At 37.0% G+C, this 24,405-nt stretch overlaps 1 protein-coding gene across 1 annotated transcript; it reads left to right on the plus strand.

The window, feature by feature from the left end:
- The first annotated feature begins 106 nt into the window (after positions 1–106).
- NAA30 (N-alpha-acetyltransferase 30, NatC catalytic subunit) lies at positions 107–22,229 on the plus strand. Its single transcript, XM_045451084.1, has 5 exons — positions 107–221; positions 504–1,272; positions 6,952–7,075; positions 8,863–8,918; positions 18,770–22,229. Exons 2-5 carry the CDS (start codon positions 505–507, stop codon positions 18,905–18,907), a joined length of 1,086 nt encoding a protein of 361 aa, XP_045307040.1. The 5' UTR covers positions 107–221; position 504; the 3' UTR covers positions 18,908–22,229.
- The last annotated feature ends 2,176 nt before the right edge of the window (positions 22,230–24,405 follow it).

Genomic DNA, 24,405 nt, shown 5'->3' on the forward strand with positions numbered 1-24,405 from the left:
CCACGCCCCTTTCCCTTGGCCCCGGCAGCCGGCAGGCAGGGAAGTGTCGTAAAGCCAGGCCTAGGAAACTTTACCCGGGGTAACAGCCGAGGCGCTTTACGGCGACGGCGGCTGAGTGTGAACCTTGGCGGCGGTGGAGGCGGCCGCGGCGGCGGAGGAGGCGGCGGCGGCGTCTGAGGAGGAAGAGGAGTGGCGGCAGTGGCGGCGGGGACCTGTGCGGGGTGAGCCTCGCGGAGGGGACAGGGAGGGGCCGGGGGTGACAGGGCCAGCGGATGGGTGCGGGCGGACGGGGACGGTGGCCGGCTGAACAGCTGGGCGGCGCTGAAGAGCGGGGGGGGGGGCGCGGAATTCGGGGGGGCTGCTCCGTGAGGGACGGTTTCTGCCTTTGTTTCCCCCCCTCCACCTTCGCCGCCCCCCCTCCCCCCCCCCGCCCGATGCCCTCTCTGCTCCGCGCTCGTCCGCGGGGTCTCATGGCCTCCCCTCTCGGTCTGTGTCGCCTCTAGGATGGCGGAGGTACCGCCTGGGCCTAGCAGCCTCCTCCCACCACCAGCACCTCCGGCCTCGGCGGCGGCCGAGCCCCGCTGTCCCTTCCCGGCGGGGGCCGCCCTCGCCTGCTGCAGCGAGGACGAGGAGGACGACGAGGAGCACGAAGGCGGCGGCGGCGGCAGGAGCCCGGCGGGCGGCGAGGCGACGGCGGCGGCCAAGGGGCATCCGTGCCTCCGCTGCCCTCAGCCGCCGCAGGAGCAGCAGCAGCTCAACGGATTGATCAGCCCCGAACTGCGGCACCTCCGGGCGGCCGCCTCTCTCAAGAGCAAGGTTTTGAGCGCGGCCGAGGCGGCGACGACCACGGCCACCCCCGACGGGGGGCCCAGAGCGACTGCAACAAAAGGAGCTGGGGTACACTCGGGCGAGAGCCCCCCTCACTGCCTCCCCAATAATGGAAGAACTGCGCTCCCCAGCCCGGCGGAGGCAGTGGCGGCGAGCGATCCTGCGGCGGCCCGCAATGGACTGGCGGAGGGCACGGAGCAGGAGGAGGAGGAAGATGAGCAGGTGCGGCTGCTGTCTTCATCCCTGACCGCCGGCTGCAGTTTAAGAAGCCCCTCAGGCCGGGAGGTTGAGCCTGGGGAGGATCGGACGATACGTTATGTCCGATATGAATCCGAGCTACAAATGCCCGATATCATGAGACTGATCACCAAAGATCTGTCTGAACCCTACTCCATTTATACCTATAGATATTTTATCCACAACTGGCCACAGCTGTGCTTCTTGGTAAGTGGATGGAATGCAAAGAGGGTGAACGCAGCAGAGAGATCCAGGCCGTGCAGGGCAGGGAGTGTGAGGGCTGAGAGTGGCAGTGGATGTATACTTCTGCGTTTCATAGTACGTTACATGATGTAAAGTGCGTGTCCACACTCCTAGTTTTTTAATGAAACTGTTTTGAAGGTAAGACTTCTTGATCTGGCTTAACTTGGTACTTATGTAAATGCAACAAGCCTGTATGATGCATGTTGGGGGTCTTCGATTCTGTTTATATTAGCTTATAATCATGTTTAACCGTCTTTAATTACCCTCCCTCATCCTCAAAGCACTTTGCAATCATTTAATTTGAACATGGTTCTGTTCGGATACAGGCTTTATTAATCTCTCAATTACAGCCGTAATCAGGGAAGAGTGTATGCATAAACATGTTTTGGTGAACATGATTGTCAGTAAACTTGCTGTGGCCACATTGGGGAATTAAATCTTACAAGCGTTTTCTGTAATTATGGAGATTGTTTCCTTTTACTTCGACAGGACAATTCAGGACAATTAGCAGTTGTAGCCAGCCTGCTTTCTGGTGCTAGATTGTAGAAGGCACTACTAACACTTCTGGTGGCTGAAAGACCCTGAAGCTCGAACAAAATACCGTTTTGTGGAATGTAGGAAACTTAAGTGTGAAACTGTTACTAATCTCATTTTTTCCTTTAAGAAACTGATCATCCATATACGTACATATTAATAGTGACACAGGCTGTGTAAAGCACAGTTGACAGAATTTTTTGATTTCCATGTAAGTGAAAAAGATTTGGCTCTGAAGCAAGCTAAATAGTGTTCTTGGTTTTTTTTTTAATTTATGTAGTACTGGCAGTACCAATAGTTTCTTCCCAAAGATATTGACCAATTTTATTCTGAAACCTTTCACTTAAATATTAACTGGAGGTATGTTTTGTATCGTGTCCTCACAAGCATTTTATTTCTTGAATTTCACCGAAGAAAGGCAACATGCTTTTAAGAAATATTTTTTGCTATGTAAAGGGAGAAGCTACTACTATTTATGTTTTAGCATTGACGTAATTGCACTTAGCACTTCGTTGCACATCCCCCCAAGATGTTTTGACAGTTCTTTAGAAATCCATCTTTCTGATTCTGATTCTGTATGTTGGTGGTAATCTAAAAATATAATCTCAGAATTGTAGATAATGGTAGTTCTGCTGTTTTCTATGTTCACTTTGCTAAACTTCAATTTAGTATATTTGTTTAAACTGTAGGAACTATCTTATATTCTACAAAACTGCTCTTACAGGATTCTAACCATTGTATCAACATAGAAGTTCTAAGACATGCCTATGTCAGTGCATATGGGGATGATTTTATAGCACTATATATGTGTCATTAAATGCCACTGTAATTGCTAAAAATTGTAGATTGATTTAATTGTAAATTTACCCACAAAAGTATATGGCTGAGTCAAACCTTAAATTGAAATATGTATTTCTATTAATTACAGAAAATAGTTGTATGTATAATATTTAGTCAGCTTTGGGTTCTGATATTACCTGGACCTTCCTCAACTTGTCTTCCATTTTCGACTCTGATAAACCTAATATTAAACTTTAGTTTTGATTTTACATAGACTCCTTCCAGTTCGCCAGCTAATTTGTACTTTAGTTCTTAATAGTTTAATATTAAATTCTGAATATCTGGAAATTGAGATATGTACAAGTGGTTGACATCTAAGATTTATTAGCGCAAGTATGTATCTGGAGATATGGAACAGAAAACAATAGTTAATCAGGGGCCACTTAGAATTGGGGCCTTTATGTTGGCGTTTAAAAAATTTGAATTTCCTCTAAGAACAATTTAAAATAAATATAAGTGTGTATGTTTATTTTAAATCATATCATTTTAGAACTCTAACAGGTCTTAAATATAATCTAGCTCAACTTCATTTTTTTTTTTAATGAAAAAAAATTAAGGACCCGAGTGACTTAAAAATGTTTAAATCTTCAGATGTTTAGGGGTGCCTGGCTGGCTCAGTCCATGGAGCATGCGACTCTTTTTTTGTTTTTTAATGTTGATTTTTGAGGGAGAGAGAGATAGTGCGAGCGAGCCAGCAGGAAGGGGCAGAGAGAAGGAGACAGAGAATCCCAAGCAGGCTCCATGCTGTCAACACAGAGCCTGATATGGGGCTCTAATTTACAATCCATGAGATCAAGACCTGAGCTGAAATCAAGAGTCGAATGCTTAACCAACTGAGCCACCCAGGTGCCCCATAGCATGCTGCTGTTGACCTCAGGGTAGTGAATTTGAGCCCCAAATTGGATATAAGGATTACTTAAAAATAAAATCTTAAAAAAAAAAACAAAAAAAACTTCAGATATTTAGTGGCAGAGAGGTAAAGTTAGAACTTTACCTGACCTCTCATTATGGAAATAAGTAAGAATCTGAAAAATGACATACCCTTGATCTTCGGGGAAGATCATTGTGCCCCCAAGTTAAATTGTCCTGGCAAACATCAATAATCTCAAGAGATTAAAAACCTCCAAAATGTTTTTGGTTTCTATATATAACCTGTAATGGATCAAATGGAATGTATGAGGTTGAACCTTCCGTAGAAAATTGCCAGCACTTGACCAAACCTGACTAACAAAAATGACAGTTTCTTATGGCTCTTCTAATAATTGTAACAGATGTGATAGTAGAGTACTATACAAATGGGAGACCCTGTCAGTTTTTCTGTTCTTAACTAATTTATCTTTGCCATTTTTGAGTTCATGGTATTTTTATCTTTTAGTGCGTTTTTGAACTTCTTAAACTTATTACCAGTGATGTACTATAGTATTTCTGTTTATTCTAAATTTAACTTTCTGGCTTCCTCTGTTTTCCTATGTATAGCATTCTGGAATTTGGGAATTTCTATTTCATACAACTTGTAGTTTTCAAGTTTTGTAGATTGACAAGCAATTGGCCTTGTAGAGTTAAGTCTTAATCTTGCCAAGATTTTTTCAGTTCCCATCCTTGAAAAAGGAACACATTTAATAGTATGACTTCCAAATATATGTGGAGAAGTTTTTATTTGGAAAAATTGATAAGCAGTTTAGTAATTCTTACATATTCATCAGCAATTTCTCAGGAAAAAATAGCAGGGTAGGCCTTCCTCACTACGAATATCTTATTAGTAAGAGTACATTATATATTGGGCTTTTATTTTTTTGTAATTAAAAAAAATTTTTTTTTAACATTTTTTACTTGTTTTTGAGAGACAGAGCATGAATGGGGGAAGGGCAGAGAGAGAGGAAGACAGAGAATCTGAAGCATGCTCCAGACTCTGAGCTGTCAGCACAGAGCCTGACGTGGGGGCCGAACCCACGAGCCATGAGATCATGACCTGAATGGAAGTTGGACGCTTAACTGACTGAGCCACCCAGGTGCCACATTGGGCTTTTATTTTTTAACGATGAGTACCACTTGATTTTTGCTCCTACATATTCTTAATTAGGAAGAGTCAATCTAGTCCAAGCATGAACTGATAAAATACTTTGTTCACCTTTTACTACCTTGGTCAAAAGAAGATTTGTTTGAAATTCCTATCCAATTTGGAAGTATTGTCCAAATGTATTGTGTCTAGTGGTTTTGATTCTTTCTTCTTTGGGATGGTTTATTAATTGTGAAATGTAGCTGTCCTACAGTTTTATATCATAGATTTATATAGATTTCCGTTTTCCCTAATTTACAACCTAAGGTCACAAAGTTTTTTAATGTGGGGTGCCGGGGTATGGCTCTGTCATTTAAACGTCCTACTCTTGATCTCAGGGTCGTGAGTTTGGGCCCCACGTTGGGCTCCATGCTGTGCGTGAAGCCTACTTAAAAAAGTTTTTAAATGTACTTTTGGGCCTAACATGTATGTACATACATATATACACAACCACATATATTTGAGATGAGTTATTTTAAAATCAGAAAATGCTGTCAGAGTTGTTCAACCAGGCCACTTTTGTGTGTATTTCAGCTATTATTTCATAAAGAAATTTTAAGTTTGTTTTTTTTTTAATTTATTTATTTTGAGAGAGTAGAGTGTGAGTGAGAGCTGGGTAGGGCCAGAGAGAGAGAGAGAGAGAGAGAGAGAGAGAGAGAGAATCCCAAGCAGGCTCTGCACTCTCAGTGCAGAGCCCGACGCTGGGCTCAAACTCACAAACTGTGAGAACATGGCGTGAGCCAAAATCAAGAGTCCGATGCTTTACTGACTAAGCCACCGAGGTGCCCCAGAAATTTTAGTTTTGAAAACAGCTTTTACAGAACCAGATTGATTTATTGTGAATGAAAATGGAAATAACAGTTTTAGAGGTTTATTGTCCAAGATAGTTTTGGATTGTGTGATAAAACAGAAATGAATTAAGTGGATTATTCAATTTAATATCCCTTCAAAAGGATTTTTCTGACCTAGTTCAGGTTTGTGTGAAATGGATTGGAATTATCTAAAAGATTTTTCTCACAGTTTAAAAAAGTCTTTTTAATCATTTTACAGAATGATGAATTAAATGTCACATCAAAATTAAGTTAAAATTAAGTGTAAACTGAGCTTTTTAATTTTTTAAACCAATTCCTGGTTTTTGCTGTTGAAATAGTTTCTTCTGGAAATTTTATTAAGAGATAATTTGAAGTTTTCATATTTTTTAAATGAGTGCTCTTTAGAGCAAACAAATATTTCTAACTAGCTGACACATTATTAAACAATTAAAACTATTGCCCTATTGATATTTACCAGAATACAGTATTACTAGAACTTTTCATCAGTGACAGAACTTTTGAAAAACTTATTTTCAATGGTAACACTGGAAATCTTAAAAATGGGGGATTATTAGCATTTATTCAGCATTTAACCTTTAATACTCTGGAAAGACATAAGTATTTATTAAAGTAGCTCTGTAAAATTAAAGCTTTCACTTTAATATGAAGCTCTGGTTTCAAGTTCTAGATATTCTTTGAGCTTTGTGATAATGACATTGTCGGGAGTGACTGGACCATTGAGTATCTAGTCTTTGTAGTCCTTCACTAACAAAAACCCTTCGGGAGGATCCAAGGAATACCTTAATAACCATCTTTTTTGTGAAAGTCGTTTGCATTTTTTTGTCTTTGTTTTTGTTTTTTTCCTGCTCAAAATCGAACTCTACTGTCAGGTAGTATAAATATTAGGTGTTCTGTCTTTCACTAAAACTTTGTTAGAATTACATTTAAATTTATAGTACTTTGATAAGTTTCACAGTATTTTATACCCTAATGAAGAGACATTTTCTTTCTTTCTTTTGAAGAGACATTTTCTTAAAAAAATTACTTTCATGTATTTCTCCCCAAATCTTAAATATGTAGGTCTTTATTGCAAATAATTATAAGCACCTCTTATAAAGTACTTGAGTATTAACTTTGTGGAAATCTTGCTTTTTCCCCCCAGGCTCTGATAATGAGCATAAGACATTTATGCCCTAAACAGTGTTGAAAGATTTTAAAACCGGAACTTCTGAAGGAGTTCTGGGATTTAGATTTCTGAAACTTCTGTGATTGCTCTGTTACTAGAATTCTTCTCTCTTCTTTCCTCAAAAATGCTGACCAGTGGTTGGTTGCTGTTTCCCTGGGTAATTGTGCGGTACCTGACGGCAATGTATTCTTCATAACTGTTTGTTTATTTTTAAGGCCATGGTAGGGGAGGAGTGTGTAGGTGCCATCGTTTGCAAGTTGGATATGCACAAAAAGATGTTCCGCAGAGGTTATATAGCCATGTTAGCCGTGGATTCCAAGTACAGGAGAAATGGCATTGGTAAGGAAAATATTATGTCACTAAAAGAATGCATAAGTTATTTTCATTTTTGTTTTTTGAAGCAAAAGACTTAAATGTAAATGTATAGAAATGAGAAAGAAGCTAAGGGGAGAAAATTAAGGTTATTTTTATTTCAAAATATTTTCAAAATGTTCCTAAAATGAATTGTTTTCTTTATTAGTGTTTTGCTTGAGAAATTATCTTTCTAATAAGTAACAGGTGAATCAGTTTTTACTTCCAAACATTTTTTTGATCACATTCAAAATGCTTTGCATTGTATTACGTACTGCAGCTCTTAATAGCATTTTGGGGCACTTGATCACAGCCCTCTAGGAGCTGTCTATACTTGGGTTAAGTGGAGCTCAAGGCAAAATTAAGGAGAAATTGTTACCATTATTTAGTTCTAGTCCTCAAACATTATATTAGCAATTCAGGGAGGACCAGGAGAGTTGTTTCTTACTATTCCCAAATTCATCTCTTTCTTGGGTCTACTTTTCCTGGCATTTTCAGTCAATCTTATGGTTTATAATGGTCATTAGAATCATGTGGGTGGTTTAAAAACAAATGTTTCAGTCTCTCTTCCTGAGAATGTTGTGTGTCCTGTTAGAAGTAGGACTGAAGTGTCCCCAGCTGACTGTGATATAAGCCTGGTTAAGAACTACTGTCCTAGTGTCTAGGACCTACTGGCTCTTTGTTCAGGATGGGGGATTGAGCATTTGTCAGAGCATGTCAAATCCTGGGATCTAGTGAAGCTAAGTAAGTATTTGTGAAAGAAGAATTGATGCCTATTCCGGTATTTAATTACTAGCAGTTTGTCACTTGTAGTTTGTTGTTGTTGTTGTTGTTTCAAATACGAGTATTATTGTCCAGTCTAAGAGTTTGATACAGTCTGAGAGGTCATGAGAAACCATTGTGAGTATGCTGACTTAATGCATTAGATTTAACCAACTTATTTTTTACAGTGTTAGAGTTTACTGCTAGGGTTTTTAATGAATTGGACCTGTTATATTGATGCATTGAAAAGAGCTGATAAGAGCTCATGGCAAATGATAGGCAATTATCTGTCTAGTTCAGAGGGCAGAAACTGGTGGCTTGAGGATTGCATCCTGACCTTCAGACATTTTGTTTGGCCCATGTAATGTGTTCTTGCTCATGTACATGGTTTGAAAATGAAGAGATTTCCTAACAATTTGGTTTTCTTAGAATCAGATTTGTCAGTTTTTTCCCTTTAATGTACCACGTGTATCTGACCCTAAACCAGGATACATTTAGCTAGACATTTACAGAGACACCACTGGCATCATTTGGGAATGCCCGGACTCACTGGAAGGTTTGTAGGAACCAACCCAGTGTCTTGGGTCCACTCTGGGCCACAGCAGTTTCTGATGTGATCTTTGGCAAGATTGGCCCAAGGGTCTTGTAGGTTCTGGCTAGTTCAAGGATTTCCTGGGCTCTTCTGCCCGTACCATATCTTGCCTTTTTTTTTTTTTCCCCCTTTTCTCTTACTTTCAAACAGAAGAGCACAAACTCCTGCTTGGAGCAAATAATTACACCTGAGAAAAAGAGATGCCTAAGGAGCTATGTCTTTTAAGAGGGAACTTATATTACTATGTGTAGGTTTGTTGGGTTCTCAGTTTAAATCTGAATTTTTTCTCACTTAAGATAGTCTGTTGTCTGCATTCAAGGTAGAACCCAGCATTTGATATTTCTGTGCTTATAAATACGATAATTTAGGTATCCTTAAGAAACTAAATTTTCCTTCATTAATACTCAGATCTATATTCTAGGTACTAACTTGGTTAAGAAAGCTATATATGCCATGGTTGAAGGAGACTGTGATGAGGTAAGTCTTTCTAAATGTTTAAAACCTTTTTTCCTAGTCTGTATTTTATCAGTTTGGTTTTTAAATAAATATCCCACAATAAATTGTATTGCAAATTTCATCGCAAACCATTATTATATAACATTGTAGCTTGTGGTGAAAAGCACTTGAGTTTTGACCTAGAACAAATTCTAAGATGATAATGGGAACTAAAATTTGTTCTTTGTCAAAACATAAAGGTGAAATCTTAGACATTTTCAGTAAATAATTGGTATTCAGAGGAATTGGTATTCAGAGGATTTGTTATCAGTTAAGTCATTTAAGGTGGCTCTTATTACATATCTTACTGTAATTTCCTTACATATCGGCCTTAGTTTCTCTCTAAATAACTTTTTTTTTGTTTAATCTGTGGGCCAACTGTCAGTTCATATGAAAGACATTTCATGTTTGAAAAAAAAAAAATTCAGCATTAGCTAATGATAAGGCTAAGGAGAAAAAAAGACAACCACTTTTAAAATTAGACCTATGTTTCAACCTAAGAGCATCTTTTCTGTTTAGCTTGTTTGTACAGCCTAACCACAAGTATAAATTTTTTGGTATCCTACAGCACTGTGCCATACACATGGTGAGTGCTCCATAACTAATGGTGATGGTTGGGAATGTTACAATTTACTGTTTCAGGTGGAAGAGAATAAGTATAAACTAGAGAAGTGTAGATGTTTTTAATACAGCAATGGTGACTATGAAGGAACAAAGTTGTATGATGCTAGTAACTTTATGAACGTTACAAGGGACAGTTGTCTTTGTTATTAGAGGGCAAATATGCCTTAGAGAGTTCTCAAAATACTTGAAATTAGGTAATTTTTCCTCAAAAGTCTGTAACTTGTTTTGATAATTTTTTAAGGTGGGTTTTTTTCTGTACAAAATTTATACACACTCATTAACCATTATATGTATGTGTATATTTGGGGGTGCAAAGTCCCTTCTTTCCTGTCCTCACACTCTTCAATGCTTTGTTCTTCTTTCCACTTATAGCTACTGTTAATCTTTAAATATGTATCCTCACATTCTAAGCACACATCTTAGCTGTGTAATAGTTTTTCTTTATACAAACGAAACCATAATTATTATTCTGCAATAATTACTTTTTTCATTTAACAGTATCTCGTGAATGTGTTTCCATGTCAGAATACAGAGACTTACCCTAGACTATTCTCATGCTCCTTGTTCACATTAGTTTGTATTCCGACAGGTCACACTAAATAATGGTTGTATGAGTAGGCCTACAGATAGATACATTGGGTAGCACAGAGGAAGTCATCCTGAGATATCAGGGCATTCAGTGTTATTTCAAATAAGATAATTCACGTACAGTGGAGGATCTCATATAATTCACAGCTATTAATATCAAGAAGTAAAAGATGCAGTGACCCTGACCATTTTAATGTAACTAAAATTTGCAGAAGAGGATTGGACTGCATATGTTGATCTGTTTGGACCATAGTCACACTGGTGTAGCTCATCAGGAAGAGAAGTCAAGCTTCATAAAAGTTGTTGAAGAATTTGGAGAAATCTTTGGGTTGATAAGACCATGTTTTGATCCTCTACTGCTCCTGAATAGAGTGGTTTCCAGTGAGCAGGGATGTTATGAACAAGGAGTATTATGTTCCTTATAGCTATGCGTTTTGTGAGTTATCCTAGTCACTACCTGCGAGACAGGGTGTGTGCCTTACCTTAACTGAGCAAATGTTTAAATGGTATTGGTTTTTCTTTGAAAGTTCTGGGGAATGATACGGAGATTTGGGTTATATTGTTTTAGTCTCAAAGTTAGGTCCTAAATTAGTGATACGTTTTATGGTAGAAATACTCTTTTCATTGTGGGCCTAAGGATCTTGTTCTGAATTTTCTTTCGAAGCAATGAGTTTTACTTAATATTAATCTGAAACGGGGATAGTTCCATGAACTTACGTTTTTGCAGTTTGAATTACTCTGCCTTTGAATTAAAGAACTCTTCCATGTTTTTTGTTTTGTTTTGTTTTGTTTTTAACTCTTCCATGTTTTAAACAAACTTTAGTGTGTCTCATATTGTTCAGATAAAGGATTTGCTCTATGCAGGGTTAGAATTTTGTTTGCTCCTTATAAGGCTTTCACTCTCCCTTTCATTGAGTTTTAAACTATATAAGCAACAATTCTATCCCCCTCTCTCTTCTAATTCTTGATAGTTAATTTGTGTTTGTTGGTTCCACTTCCTTTTATTACCATTTCATCCCCTTTGGTTTGGTTTCTTCCCCCTCCAATCCATTGTAACTACTTTCTCACTGATGTGTTTGCTAGGCCTAGTAGCTTTTTGGCCCTCCTACTTGTTAAACTACTTCTCAGTCTTTAAGACCCAATACAATAACAATTTTTTAAAGTTTTCCTTAATCCTTCTGGACAGAATCAATTGTGTAGTTTCTGTGGTTTTCTTAACGTTTCTTTTTGTAAAATTTACTTCACTGAAATTTACTTGTTCAGAGTCTGCCTTAGCCACTGTGGAGAGCAGAGATGCCTTTTCTTGTTTACTGCTGTATTCTTAGTACTTAGTGTGGCATTTGCGATAGAGTATGATGGTTGACCAATTATTTCTGTGCCACCAGCATCTTATCTGTACCTCCTTTTTTTTTTAATGTACTTGTGAATTTCGACTTGCATAATTGTTAACTTGTCTTTCTCTTTGAGCTTTCTATAAGCTTTCTGGGAAGAGCAGTTATCTTATTTTTGTACATAGTAAAATTTTTTGAAGTATCTACAGGGAGGGGTGCCTGGGTGTCTCAGTCAGTTTGGTGTTTGGCTTCAGCTCAGGTCATGATCTCACAGTTCATGAGTTCAAGCCCCGCATTGGGCTCTGTGCTGACAGCTCAGAGCCTCGAGCCTGCTTCGGATTCTGTGTCTCCCTCTTTCTCTGCCCCTTGCCCACTCACTCTCTGTCTCTCTCTCTCTCAAAAATAAATAAACATTAAAAATTTAAAAAAAAAGTATCTACAGCATTATTAATCAGTTAAAATACCTTTTGGTAAAAAAAAAAAATTGCACATAAAAACAGTCATATATAATTCATTGTTCTGAGGAAAACTGAAATTTTAATTCTGTAAGGATGCAGTGACCAGTTTTGAAATAACCAATATGTAATTTTACTTTTATTAAGTTAGGCCAACCTTCCTAAGGTTTTAAGGGATTTAAATTACATTTTCTACTACTTAGGTCGTACTGTTTTTTTTTTTTATTATTATTATTCTTATAAAGATAGAAATGTTTAAATCTATGCACCTGTAAAGAAAGTGACATTTGGAAATCTCAAGCCTTACCATGCTCATCCAGTCAATTTTTACTTTCTCTTCTATTTGTAGAATTTGTGACCTTGAGCTGAGTTTATATTGCTCTTGGTTGCTCTTGTCATTTTTAAAATAATTTCACAGCATATTAAACCAAAGTTAGTAATCACAGAGTTGAAATGTAGATCATGTTTTTGTTCAAATAATAATGAAAGACTCTCCTGATCTAATAGATGTTTTCATTTCGCCTTACTATGACTTTCCTAACTTTTTATGTCAGACATGTTAAAACAGCATAACTAAAAGATGTTTTTCATTTTCTGTATATTTGGAGCTGTCTAAAAAATTATAGCATTAAAAAAAGAAACAAGGGGATTTGTTGCTTCATGAATGAGAAATGCATTACCCATATTACTGATCTGGCTTGAATTTGGTTACACCCACACATGCTCTTGCTGCCATACTGGTGGCTACTAGGACAAGCATCTTGGCTTTGTGTATTACATTAGGGGAAATAGTAAGAAAAATACACACAAATAGTATGAATGAGTTTTCTAGGATGTCTTATTTATTTATTTATTTATTTATTTATTTATTTATTTAGAGAGCACTTGCATGCACGCATGGAGAGGCAGAAGGATAGGGGGAGAGAGAATCCTAAGCAGGCTCCACATCCAGCATAGACCTCAATGCAGGGTTCCTTCTCACGACTGAGATCGTGGCCTGAGCTGAAATCAGTCAGACAGATGCTTAACCGACTGAGCCGCGCAGGCACCCCTAGAATGTTATTTTTAAAGTAGGATTCGTATATCTAAAATAACCCACACAGTGACTGTTTACTTTTATGTACTTTTTTCCTGAAATAAATTAGAATGGGGTGATTGGTCAGCGTGATGAGCAGTGCTTTACCTTTAATCTATAGATGTCCTTTTGAAGTCTCATCTCTGGGAATTTAAATTTCAGAAATTTTTTTTAGATTTAAAGTATGATTGCTGTGATGTCAATACTCAGAATTAACTCCTATATGATGAGAATACACCACATTTCTTAATTGAGTTTAAATGTGCTCTATGTGACCTTTAAACATTTTTAGTTGACCAGCATCTTCCCATTTCCTCTGGGATCCACCATTCTACTTTCTGCTTTTATGAGTTTATTTTAGCTTCTACATATAAGTGATATCATGCAGTATTTGTCTATGTCTGATATATTTCACTTAGCATTATGTCCTCCAGGTTCATCCATGTTGCCACAATGATAGGATTTCTTTAAGGATGAAAAATATTCCATTGTTTGTATATGCTCCTTTTCTTTATCCATTCATTTGTTGACAGACATTGGACATATCGGTTATTTCCGTATTTTGGCTGTTGTGATAATGCTGTGATAAACATGGGAGTATCTATTTGATACTAAGTACCTATTTGAGGTCCTGATTTTGATTCCTTTGGATATATACCCAGAAGTGGGATTGCTGGATCACATAGTATTTCTATTTTTAATTTTTTGAGGAACCTCCGTACTGGTCCATGATGGCTGTACCAATTTACATTCCTACCAACAGTGGTCTAATTTAGCATAACCAGTAATAAATCTGTTACATAGTAACAAAATACATATGGTATTTAGTTATGTACAAATACATATCAGGTATTTTTATTATTTTTTGATAATGTACGAAGGTGACTTTTAAGCTTTCTATGTTTAACAATTATATGTTGAACATTTTTAGTTTCGCTGGAAACCTATTTTGGCTATCAAACAGAGGCTGCTAGGTAAAGAACCGAGTAAAACGGAGTTATTTAAACTATAAGGATTTTTTGATCGAGTAGTCTGTCCTAATTAAAGAACTGGGTATGAGAATCCTGGGTTCTAGATTCATCTTCTGTCACTTAGTAGTTGTGTGATTGTAGGCAAGTCATTTAACTTTTTATAGTCTTTCTCTTTGTGTGTGCAATGTGGTAGTAATTCTGGTCTTAAAGGAATGTTATGAAGAACAATAAAGTTTATTCAGCAGTGTCAGTATAAGGTCTATGAAGTGCCAGATGATAAGCTAGTGTTTAGGTTCTAACAGTGAACAGCTTGCCCTCCCTCCAGCAGTTCCAGCCTAAAATATTAAAAAAGGCTTTCTAAACTGTAATAGTTTGGCTTGTCCTGACAGTGGTTTGTTGCTAAGAGAATCCGTGGAACTTCACTGTAATCTTTTTTTTTCTGTTAAGTAGAATTCAACTTTGCCAAGTTTCTTTGGGACCAAAATAACCTCATTATCCTTTGGCTTCCTATGTAATACTCCCATGATGTGGACTAAACGAATAGTTTCATACTGAGTTTTCATTGTAAACCCAGATTCTCTTTTAATTTAAGAGAATTTAAGTGATTAAGTATTAAAAAGTTACTTTTTTCTGACATTTCCTATTTTGTCAGATGATCTCTTTATTGACAGAATGTGAGTGTACCGAGACTATCCTTTGGTTTTAAATAAGGTCAGCCCTTTGTATAATTCCATGTCTGTGTAATTGGGCTGTATTTCACTCATCTGCTAGGATGCCAACGAAGGCGAATTCAACTCTTTACCACACCTCAAGTGTGTATTTATGTAGCCATAATTAGCCTCAGATGTGTCTTAATATTTTCAGTTGCCAAATACTAATGAACATGGACTTAGGTCCCCTTCATTGTGTCGTAAGTAGGTTAGATCTCCCATTGCCGCTTTGGTTTACTCTGGGGAAAGAATCAGGGGGAGGCACAGAAGAGTGGATATTATAAGGTCTAGTTCAGATATGGAGTCTGGTCTGTTTTTGTACTACTGGTGGCCTTAAGTTTCATTCATTTGTTAATTGGAGAAAAATCATATCTATTTCATAGGATATTTATGAAAATAACATCACAAATGGATATAAAATGACAATGCGTATAAATGCTTTACATAGCATTTAGTAAGCCATCAGTAAATATTAGCTTAAAAAAAACAAACCTGTCACTACTTTTTCTGTGAAATCAAGTTCCAAGTTTTGAGTTGTACTTTTATTGCTTCACATATTGTTTTGATGTAACATTTTAGCTGTAATTAGGTGGTGGCCTAAAACAGAGTTCTAGGAGTTACCCAAGAGATTTGTTCAAAATTGAAAACCTGTATTGATCAGACTGGACTGTCCCAGACTGGAAGATGGTATACATTACTAAAAAATAAATTTCCATATTTTTAAGGGTAGAGAAAAATTGTTGACTTTTATTCTTATCTTAAACGAGCTTGTTTGCTGTACAACATTACTTTAAATGTTCTTCCTAGGGGGGTGCCTAGGTGGCTCAGTCAGCTAAGCGTCTGACTCTTGATTTTGGCTTAGGTCATGATCTCAAAATTTGTGAGATCAACCCTGCATTGGGTTCTGTGCTGACGGTGCACAGAACTGTCTGTCTGTCTGTCTCTCTTTCAGAATAAACTTAAAAAGAAATAAGACAAATGTTCCTTCCTAGGAACATTTTCTCTTTATCCTGAATTATTAATTACCTGTTTTTAGATCTTTTATTTTTTTTTTTTTAATTTTTTTTTTTCCAACGTTTATTTATTTTTGGGACAGAGAGAGACAGAGCATGAACGGGGGAGGGGCAGAGAGAGAGGGAGACACGGAATCGGAAACAGGCTCCAGGCTCTGAGCCATCAGCCCAGAGCCCGACGCGGGGCTCGAACTCACGGACTGCAAGATCGTGACCTGGCTGAAGTAGGACGCTTAACCGACTGCGCCACCCAGGCGCCCCTAGATCTTTTAAAATTTAAGATTTAGCATGTGATTTGCTCAGTTGCTTTTTTTTTTTTTTTTTTTTTTAATTTTTTTTTTTTCAACGTTTATTTATTTTTGGGACAGAGTGAGACAGAGCATGAACGGGGGAGGGGCAGAGAGAGAGGGAGACACAGAATCAGAAACAGGCTCCAGGCTCTGAGCCATCAGCCCAGAGCCCGACGCGGGGCTCGAACTCACAGACCGCGAGATCGTGACCTGGCTGAAGTCAGACGCTTAACCGACTGCGCCACCCAGGCGCCCCTGCTCAGTTGCTTTAAGATGATGCTTTCTCTTTAAGTCCTTTGGTCATTTAAAAATTTAATAATACTTTTGTTTAATATTTAAGTAATGTGTGTAATATAATGAAAGGTGCTAAGGATGCATATAATTAACATATCTGAGAGCCTTCTATTTGTCAGGCAGTGTTAGGTATACAGGAAATGGCTGTGAAGGAGGTATACATGATCCTGCCCTTGTTGGGCTCATCAGCTAGGAGAGATGACATGGTCATCAAATGTTGAATGAAGTCAGCGGGGTAGTATAAAAAGAAAGGGATAATCCATCCAGTCTGGAAGTAACAAGCTAAGGCCAAAAGCAAAGAGGACAGGAAGAGCATCCTTCCAGACAGAAAACAATTTATGTGAAAGATCTAAGGTGGGAAAGATCAAGCTGGGTTCCAGAAACTGAAAGTTTAGTGTTGATCATGGAGAACCAGGGGGTAGACCTAAAGCAAAGTTGGTGAGGTAGGTAGATGCCATAATTTGAGGGCCTTTTAAGTTTGTTTAGATTATCTTAATTTATTTTTTAAACTTTTTTTTAAGTTTATTTATTTTGAAAGAGAGAAAGAGTGTGGGAGGGGCAAGGAGAGGGGAGGAGAGAAAGAATCCCAAGCAGGCTCAGCACAGAGCCTGATGTGGGTTCAGTCTCATGAATTGTGAAATCACAATTTCACATGATCATGACTGTCAATGACTGACATGCCTGATCATGGCTGTCAATGTGGAGCCTGATGCGGGGCTCTGTCTCACAAACCATGAGATAATGACTTGAGCTGAAATCAAGAGTCGGATGCTTAACTGACTGAGCTATCCAGGTGCCCCTAGATTATCTATAATTTGTGAACTTTATCTTGAGGACAAAAGGGAGTCAGTAAGTGGTTCTAAACAGAGGTTAACAAGAACATCATTCTACTTAAAGAAAATGGGAGACTTTTTGAGTTAGGAGTATCTTGTAATTACAGTGAAAGTTGATGCCAGCTTGGACTACAGTGGTATGAGTAGGGATAGAAGGAAAAGAGGTTATTTGAGAGATTTAAGAGAGAAGAGAAATAGTGGTTGGATGTTTATGGGGGGGGCGGTGGGTAGAGAGGAAAGAAGCTCAATAGTGACTCCTAGGTTTTCAGGTTTGAGGCATTGTTACTGACATGTGGAATTGAGGAGGAGTTGATCATGAGTTCAATTTTGGATATGATGAAGTACATTTTCTTCTCTATTATTTACATCTACTTGAATAGTTGTCAAATGTTTTGGTAGCTTGAGATAGAAAGTGACTCATAGGCTTCACTTGGACCCTTGTTTAATTATACTTTGCCCTTTTGTCTCATTTCAAACACCTGAGGGTTATGACATCCCAACAGTAACTGTGGCTCACTTTGTTGACAATTCTCAATGAGGTAGGTTGAGAATCAATAGAAAGGCAAATAGAGCTGTGTATATAAAAGGTAGGAGGATGGGATAGAGGATTTTTGGGTAGAGGAAGGTAGAAATAAATTAATAATAATAATAAAAGAAAATCACACAATGTTCAAAAAGTGTCAGTTCTTCATTGTCAGGGCCATTGTTCAGTAATACTAAAAACAACTCAGAAGTTAATATTTTATGTGTTCTTCTGTTCAGTGTTGATGTCCATAATGTATAGTCCATGGTGTCAGACTGTTGTTTTCCAACTAGCATCATCAGCATCAACTGGCAATTTTTTTAAAATATAAATTCTTGGGCCCCACCCCAAATCTACTCAGAAACTCCAGAGGAGGGTATCTGCAATCCAGTTAACTAATGTTTGGGTATCTTTGGTCTAGGATTGGCAAACTTTCTCTGCAAAGAGCCTAATGGGTAAATATTTTAGACTTTGCAGACTATAGATCTCTGTTGCAACTGTTCAACTCTGCCTTGTATTGAAAAAGGAGTCATGGACATCATGGAAACAAATGGCCATGGTTGTGTTCCAATAAAGCTTTATTGACAGAAACAAGCAGTAGACACATTTGGCTCCAGGGCCATAATTTGCAGATTCTGGTCTAGATTCTAGACAAATAGGGTAGTTGTTGCCAGGATAAATGACGACAAATTAATGAAAATATAGGAGTAAGGAGTTGGAGGTCAAATTGTATTTTCTTAAAGTTTGTATTGTTGATTTTTTTTCTTTTCTTCATCTTTTTGTCACACTACTTTTCTCCACGGGGAAATAATTCATCTTTGTTTTAGTATAAAATGTATATTCTCATTGCTAAAAATTCCAAACATCACAAAAATCAGTAGAACAGAAAATGTCCACATTCCTACCTCCTCTTGCCCCAAGAGAAAATTACTATTACGATGACCATTTTCTGGGTTCTTTCTTTACATCATTAACATTTATTGTTTTCACCATCAATCTTAAAACCGATATGGAACGTTTTTCTTAAATATTTGATGTTTACTTTGTGATTTGTCAACTTAAGAAATTATAAGCTAATTTCAAATATATAAAATTATAACTTAGTTTTCTCATATTTTTTTTGAAGGTTGTTTTGGAAACAGAAATAACGAATAAGTCTGCTTTGAAACTTTATGAAAATCTTGGTTTTGTTCGAGATAAGAGGCTGTTCAGATACTATTTAAATGGAGTTGATGCACTGCGACTTAAATTGTGGCTGCGTTGAGAAACTGATACCAAGGAACAACTTTCCAACCACGCAGAATCGACCTTTGCATGCAATGCAATTTGTACAGAATTGCTTTGCAGGTGGATTTAGTAATTTCCATGCAGCTCTTACCTGTCAGTGTCTCATTGAGTGTCGCACAATATTTGTTGCACTTTGGCATGGCGCATTTGTTCTGAATTAAAAGAGATTGTTTTAAACTTAAAGAGTTCTTTTGGTACCAGCAAGATGTGCCAGTTGATAGCCAAGATTTGTTTGTTCATTTGCAAAGTCTGCTGACAATGTTATTTACACAGTGATCATTTTGTCACAGAACCAGTAAGTGGAACACGATTTTTGTTCCTAAAAAAGCCAATGTAGATTGTAAAAATCTCTAAGTATACTAACATTTCACATGAAACCTGCCATAGTTTTCTGAAGGGGGTGGGGGAAAAGCTTCAATTTTAGGTTTTATTTTTTCAATATTAAATTTTCCATTCTTGGATATTGGTACCTCAGTGATTAGTGAATGAAAAAAAATGTTATGTAGGGTTGGGTGTGTCTTACAATGAGTAAAGATAACAATTAAATTGCGTCTGCCAGTGCCTGTGTAGATAAGTATATTTGTCTTCATCTCTAGTTTTTGAATGCATGCTCTCTTTTCCTTTTCTTTCAGGCCTTTGCAAGCAAACTTTTGTTTTTATTTAAATTCTAAATTTGATAATAAATTATTTCAGATTTTTATAATTTGGATACTTTTTTCCAGGTGAGTGACAGAGTGGTTTACTGTAAAGTCCCTTCTTTCCTTACAGTAAGAAGTTGAATCTACTTGGAAAATCTTTGAGAAATGACTCAAAAGGGATGAGAAAAGTTGATGGAGCCGGGAATTGCTGGGTTTTGGATGCACTTTTTTTTTTTTTTTTTTTTTTTTGAGAGTGAGGGAATTTTTGGAAAAGAATAGAAAATTAATGTAAATCGGTATGATTTTATTTAATCAAAATTATTGCTAAGCTGTGAAGAACAGCTTTTACAAAGTAGCTGGAACTTTTTTCCCACTTGATTTGGATTCACATTGCTTCCATTTCTTAAAATGTTTCACTTTTGGTTCTTGGTCTTGGAAATAAATTTGAAGGTTCATTGTATCCATTTTAAACTGATTTTATTTTCTTTTCACTTATTTAAGCAAATTCTTGGGGAAGCTTTGCTTAGTTTCCAGAAAAACAAAAGGGAAAATTGGAATATTTTTTTGGAGTGAGTTTTATGGGTTTTCTTAATAGTTATCACCATGTTCAGTTACATTGTATTTTGGTCAATCTGTGCAGTGTAACAAATTTATAAGTTAATTGCTTTCAACTGAGTCAGGAAACCTGTGATGGATAATTTAACTGGAAAACCTAGGTACCCATAAAAAAAAAAAAAAAGATTGATTCTCTGTGAAAAATGTTTTGTAGGAATCTATGTTGTTTTTTCTTTAATTTGGATATGCTTTACTTCTGTTCTAGGATTTGGTTTGAATTTTATTTTATGGCTATAATTACTGTATTTTTAAAAACCCTACCTCCATTAACAGTTGGTAAAAGCCCCCTTTCAGGAAAGTTTGTTGCCTTTTTTTTTTTTTTTTTTTTTTAAAGGAAAGCTGCTCCTTGCTCAGTGCAGTGTCTTGAAAGTGAACATGGTAACAAGTATTTTAAAAATAAAGATACACAGATTTGGTGAAAATAAAATCTTCCTGCTGGTGGGATCATTTATAGTTCCTCATTTTTAAAGTCAACTTTTTCTTTCATTTTATATTGCTCTTGAAAGTTTAATGGGTAGAGTACTGATTGTGTTAAAATATAACGATCACTCAATACTCAGCTTTCCAGCTGACTGTTTTGAGTATGTCTTTGATCAAATGTCATTTGGGCTCTAGCATTTAGAGGAATGCCAATCATAGTGATGCTTCTGTTATTTTTGATATGGAGGGAACTGAACTAAAAGAGTTATCAAATTTTATCTCACCACTTTATATTTGACTTGCTGATTCATTAGTAATGATTGTTGATGAACGTACATTTGCTTGACTCCCTAATGGGGACAGTTCTAAAGTAGATAGATACATGCTAGATTTTCATTTCAGCCATTATGTTTTGGCGAGTTGTCAATGAAACCATCTCTACTGACCTTTTCTCTCAGAATTGACCAGGTTTCGCTGAACTGACTGGGTGTTTGTAAACGTGACCTTAACCATGTGGCTAAAAAGTCAGATGGTCGCCGTATTGTTCAGCCTGGTGTATGTTGAACAGAAATGTCTACCTTATGTCTTTAATTGGGTATACAAAAATTGTTTACTTAAGTAGACTAAAATTTTAATGTCTAGCATGATAACCCAGCTTCAAAACTAAGTCTCCATTCCAGCTGAAGCAGCATCAAACATTCATTTACTTTTTGATATTGGGCTTTCATCTTTCTTATATAATCTTAAAACAATCTCATTTAAAATTGATAGCGTGAGTTCACTTGGCTAAAACTGAGCAAGATTGGTGCAACTTTCTTTTAACGGGGTGCTGCCTCTTAAAGACTGACTGTACTATCCACTGACACTGGTTTGGCAGTTCGTACTGCTGAACATTTTATACATGCTACCATGAAGCTATATATGTTAGTATTGAAGAAGCTAACGGGTATGCTACCATTTTTTGATGTGTGGACTGATTGTAATTTCCCTTACATTAGGATGAAACTACTCTAGGGGAGTCCACAGATCAGAAACCAGACAGTAGTTTTTGAAGTTGAAGCCAACAAAATTAAAAAAGTAAAATTATTAAGAAATTGGTTTTTTACCCTCCCTACTTACTGAGTAAATTGCCCTCCCTACTTGCTTGACAAATCTGTGTAAAGGAGTTTGTTTGTCACATGTTTTAACTTTACCTTGCCCTGTGTTATGGTATTGGCTGACATGTATAAGACTGGATGTGTATATTTATTATGGTGTCTAAAAATCATGAAGTTCATCACTTTCCAGGAGCATAGATAAAAGCAGATTGGTAGTGCATCAGAGTTACTTTTCAGTGCACCATGACATCACTAAAATGAGTGCTATAATGTTACAGGGCTTTCAGGTTTGTAAAAACATAACCATAAATTATATTGACGTCAGATATGAGTTGAGTATCTATAAAATATCACGTGTATTTCAAAATATTGGACTGCTGTTTGATGACTGGATATTGCTGCATAATTTTCTTCTATTGTCCCATATCCTTTTGGAGAGAGAGATTTAATGGGATTTGAAATGTGCAAGCTGTCTAAATAAGATGCAGTCAAATAAAGTTGGTTAAGTTGTGTTTGCATTTTTCTTTTAGATACAGCTGTGTGCATTTTATGATTGAGTTGTTCTGCTTTTACCTACTAAGAAAAAAAAAAACAAAAAAACAAGCAATCTATTCAGCTCCCCACTTCGTGCCTCCCATCCAAGAATTATTTGGAAGAAGTGATATATAATTATTATCTACTTTGTGTTCTGACAAAGTAAATTTGAAAATAACATGAACTTGATTTTCCTAAAAGTATTCAAAGTTAGTCCACTCAGATATCAATACAAATGAGAGCATTTTTGCATGCCTAAAACCGAAACTTGGTTTTTTGTCCTTGTTTGGTAGCAATTCCTAAGACTGTTTTTATTTTAATTTACTATTTCGTTGTTGTTGTTGTTTGTACTTAAGTAATGTTTCCCCCCCCCCCCCCCCCGCCCCCTTGCTAAGACACCAAAGTAAAATAGAGCAATATCTGGGCTATTTGCCCCATTCTCATGAGAAGCTTTAAATGGTAGTTACACGTGCTTTTATATTTGAAGATTTATGGATATTAGTAGAAGAAAGAGATCTGTTTTAAATACGAGTGCTGAATTACTTTCATCATCCATGCAATCTTCACTTTGTTCTTTTATAGTCAGATAGTGAAAATATCTTGAGTTCATGTTTTACTTGAGTCTTACTTAAATATGAAACTCCTGAGTACCTCATAAATTGTCTGAGTGATGGTCGGAAAGTTGACACCGTCCTGTGACAGCTATGAGCAGAGATCACTATTCATCTGTAGCCCAGAGATATAGTGATACTTTTAAACAGCTTTCAAAAAGAGTGAAAAATCTCATGAGCATATAGCACACTGCACTTTCTTCAGATCAGTGCTATCCAATAGCACTTTTTACAATAATAAAAATGTTCTTTGTGCTCTCCAGTATGGTAGCCACTAGTCACATGTAGCTAGTGAGCCCTTGAAGAGAAGCAACTATGATTGAAGAAGTGAATTTTTGATTTTAATTAATTGAAATTTAAAGTCACATGCGGTTAGTGGCTATTGGACAGCATAGCTTTAGGTAATATTTAAGTGGGAGTAACTAAGGAAAGCATTTTCTTCAATAGGACTTTTAAGACTAGTAATTTATTGAACTATGAAATGGAAGGGTTATGATTAAAAGTGATCTCTAAGCAAGAGTATAGCTGCACTGTTTCTATTGACTGTCTATTGCATCAATACAATATTTGACACTACCTCTCTCCCTGCCCCCATTGTGATGTAGCCCTTCTGAGAGCCCTCTCAGTTTTTATTTGGAAGTCTTCTGGGTTGCAGAGATGCACAGATTCAAGTGCCAAAAATGAGCTTTTGATGAGACTGTTCTGTCTTTTCAGTGTTAAGATATTTTACATAGTTAAGCCTAATTTCTCAGTTTATATGAATTTGAGGTCATTTCATCCCTAAATGAGGTTGGGCATTTCTCATTTTAACAGTAGTCAAACGAATATGAAAGTATATTCTATTTATAGTTAAATTTTAATTCTGGAAGGTCATTCATGCTGATGGAAAGGCAAGTGTTTTTTGGTTCTGAGAGAACAAGATTAATTTTGCTGTGTTCTCTGGCCACGTTGTGTGTTACCCTCGATTCTAGTTGGTCATCTAGTTCATTTAATTCATCAAAAGGGCTGGAGTGGGGGTGGAAAACACCTGGCCAAAGGGAGTGCTGGGCTTGGTACAGCTTGTTAACACTGCTGGAGAAAGAGCTCAAAGCATATGTTTGTGAGCAATCAGTGTTTGATCGTCAAATTAAAAGACCTAGGGATAACAAAGACCACCAAAGTGCCAAAATCTATCTTCTTCTACTTAAGAAAATGTAAACAATGTAGGGGTTATAATGTAAGGTTTTTATAATGCCAAGAAATAAGCTCATTTTTAGTTATGGATTTTCATTACTACCTCTGCTGTATAAATATATCTTAATTTTCTAATACCTCAATTTCCTGAGATTCTGTATATGCGCTTTTGTAAATAAAAGAATTTGCCATATGCTAGGAGAAGGACCTGGCTTTTAAAGAAATTGTATAAAGACATTTGTTACTGGATTTGTTACACAGTGAATCGATTTGAAATTTCTTAAAAAAACGTTTTATAGCCTTTTCTGGTCCCATTGAGGGTTTTTGTTTTTGTTTTTAGTAAACATTCTTACTTAGTGAGACCTGTGTTCAGGAAGCGTGTACCCT

Source organism: Leopardus geoffroyi, chromosome B3 (genome assembly GCF_018350155.1).
Source record: "Leopardus geoffroyi isolate Oge1 chromosome B3, O.geoffroyi_Oge1_pat1.0, whole genome shotgun sequence".
NCBI lineage: Eukaryota > Metazoa > Chordata > Mammalia > Carnivora > Felidae > Leopardus > Leopardus geoffroyi.

Bases quoted from the DNA above. Each gene is read 5' to 3' on its own strand.
- NAA30 (XM_045451084.1), top strand. From the start codon at position 505: ATGGCGGAGGTACCGCCTGGGCCTAGCAGCCTCCTCCCACCACCAGCA. The intron at 1,273-6,951 runs GTAAGTGGATGG...TTTATTTTTAAG, and splicing joins GGCCACAGCTGTGCTTCTTG to GCCATGGTAGGGGAGGAGTG. The intron at 8,919-18,769 runs GTAAGTCTTTCT...TTTTTTTTGAAG, and splicing joins TTGAAGGAGACTGTGATGAG to GTTGTTTTGGAAACAGAAAT.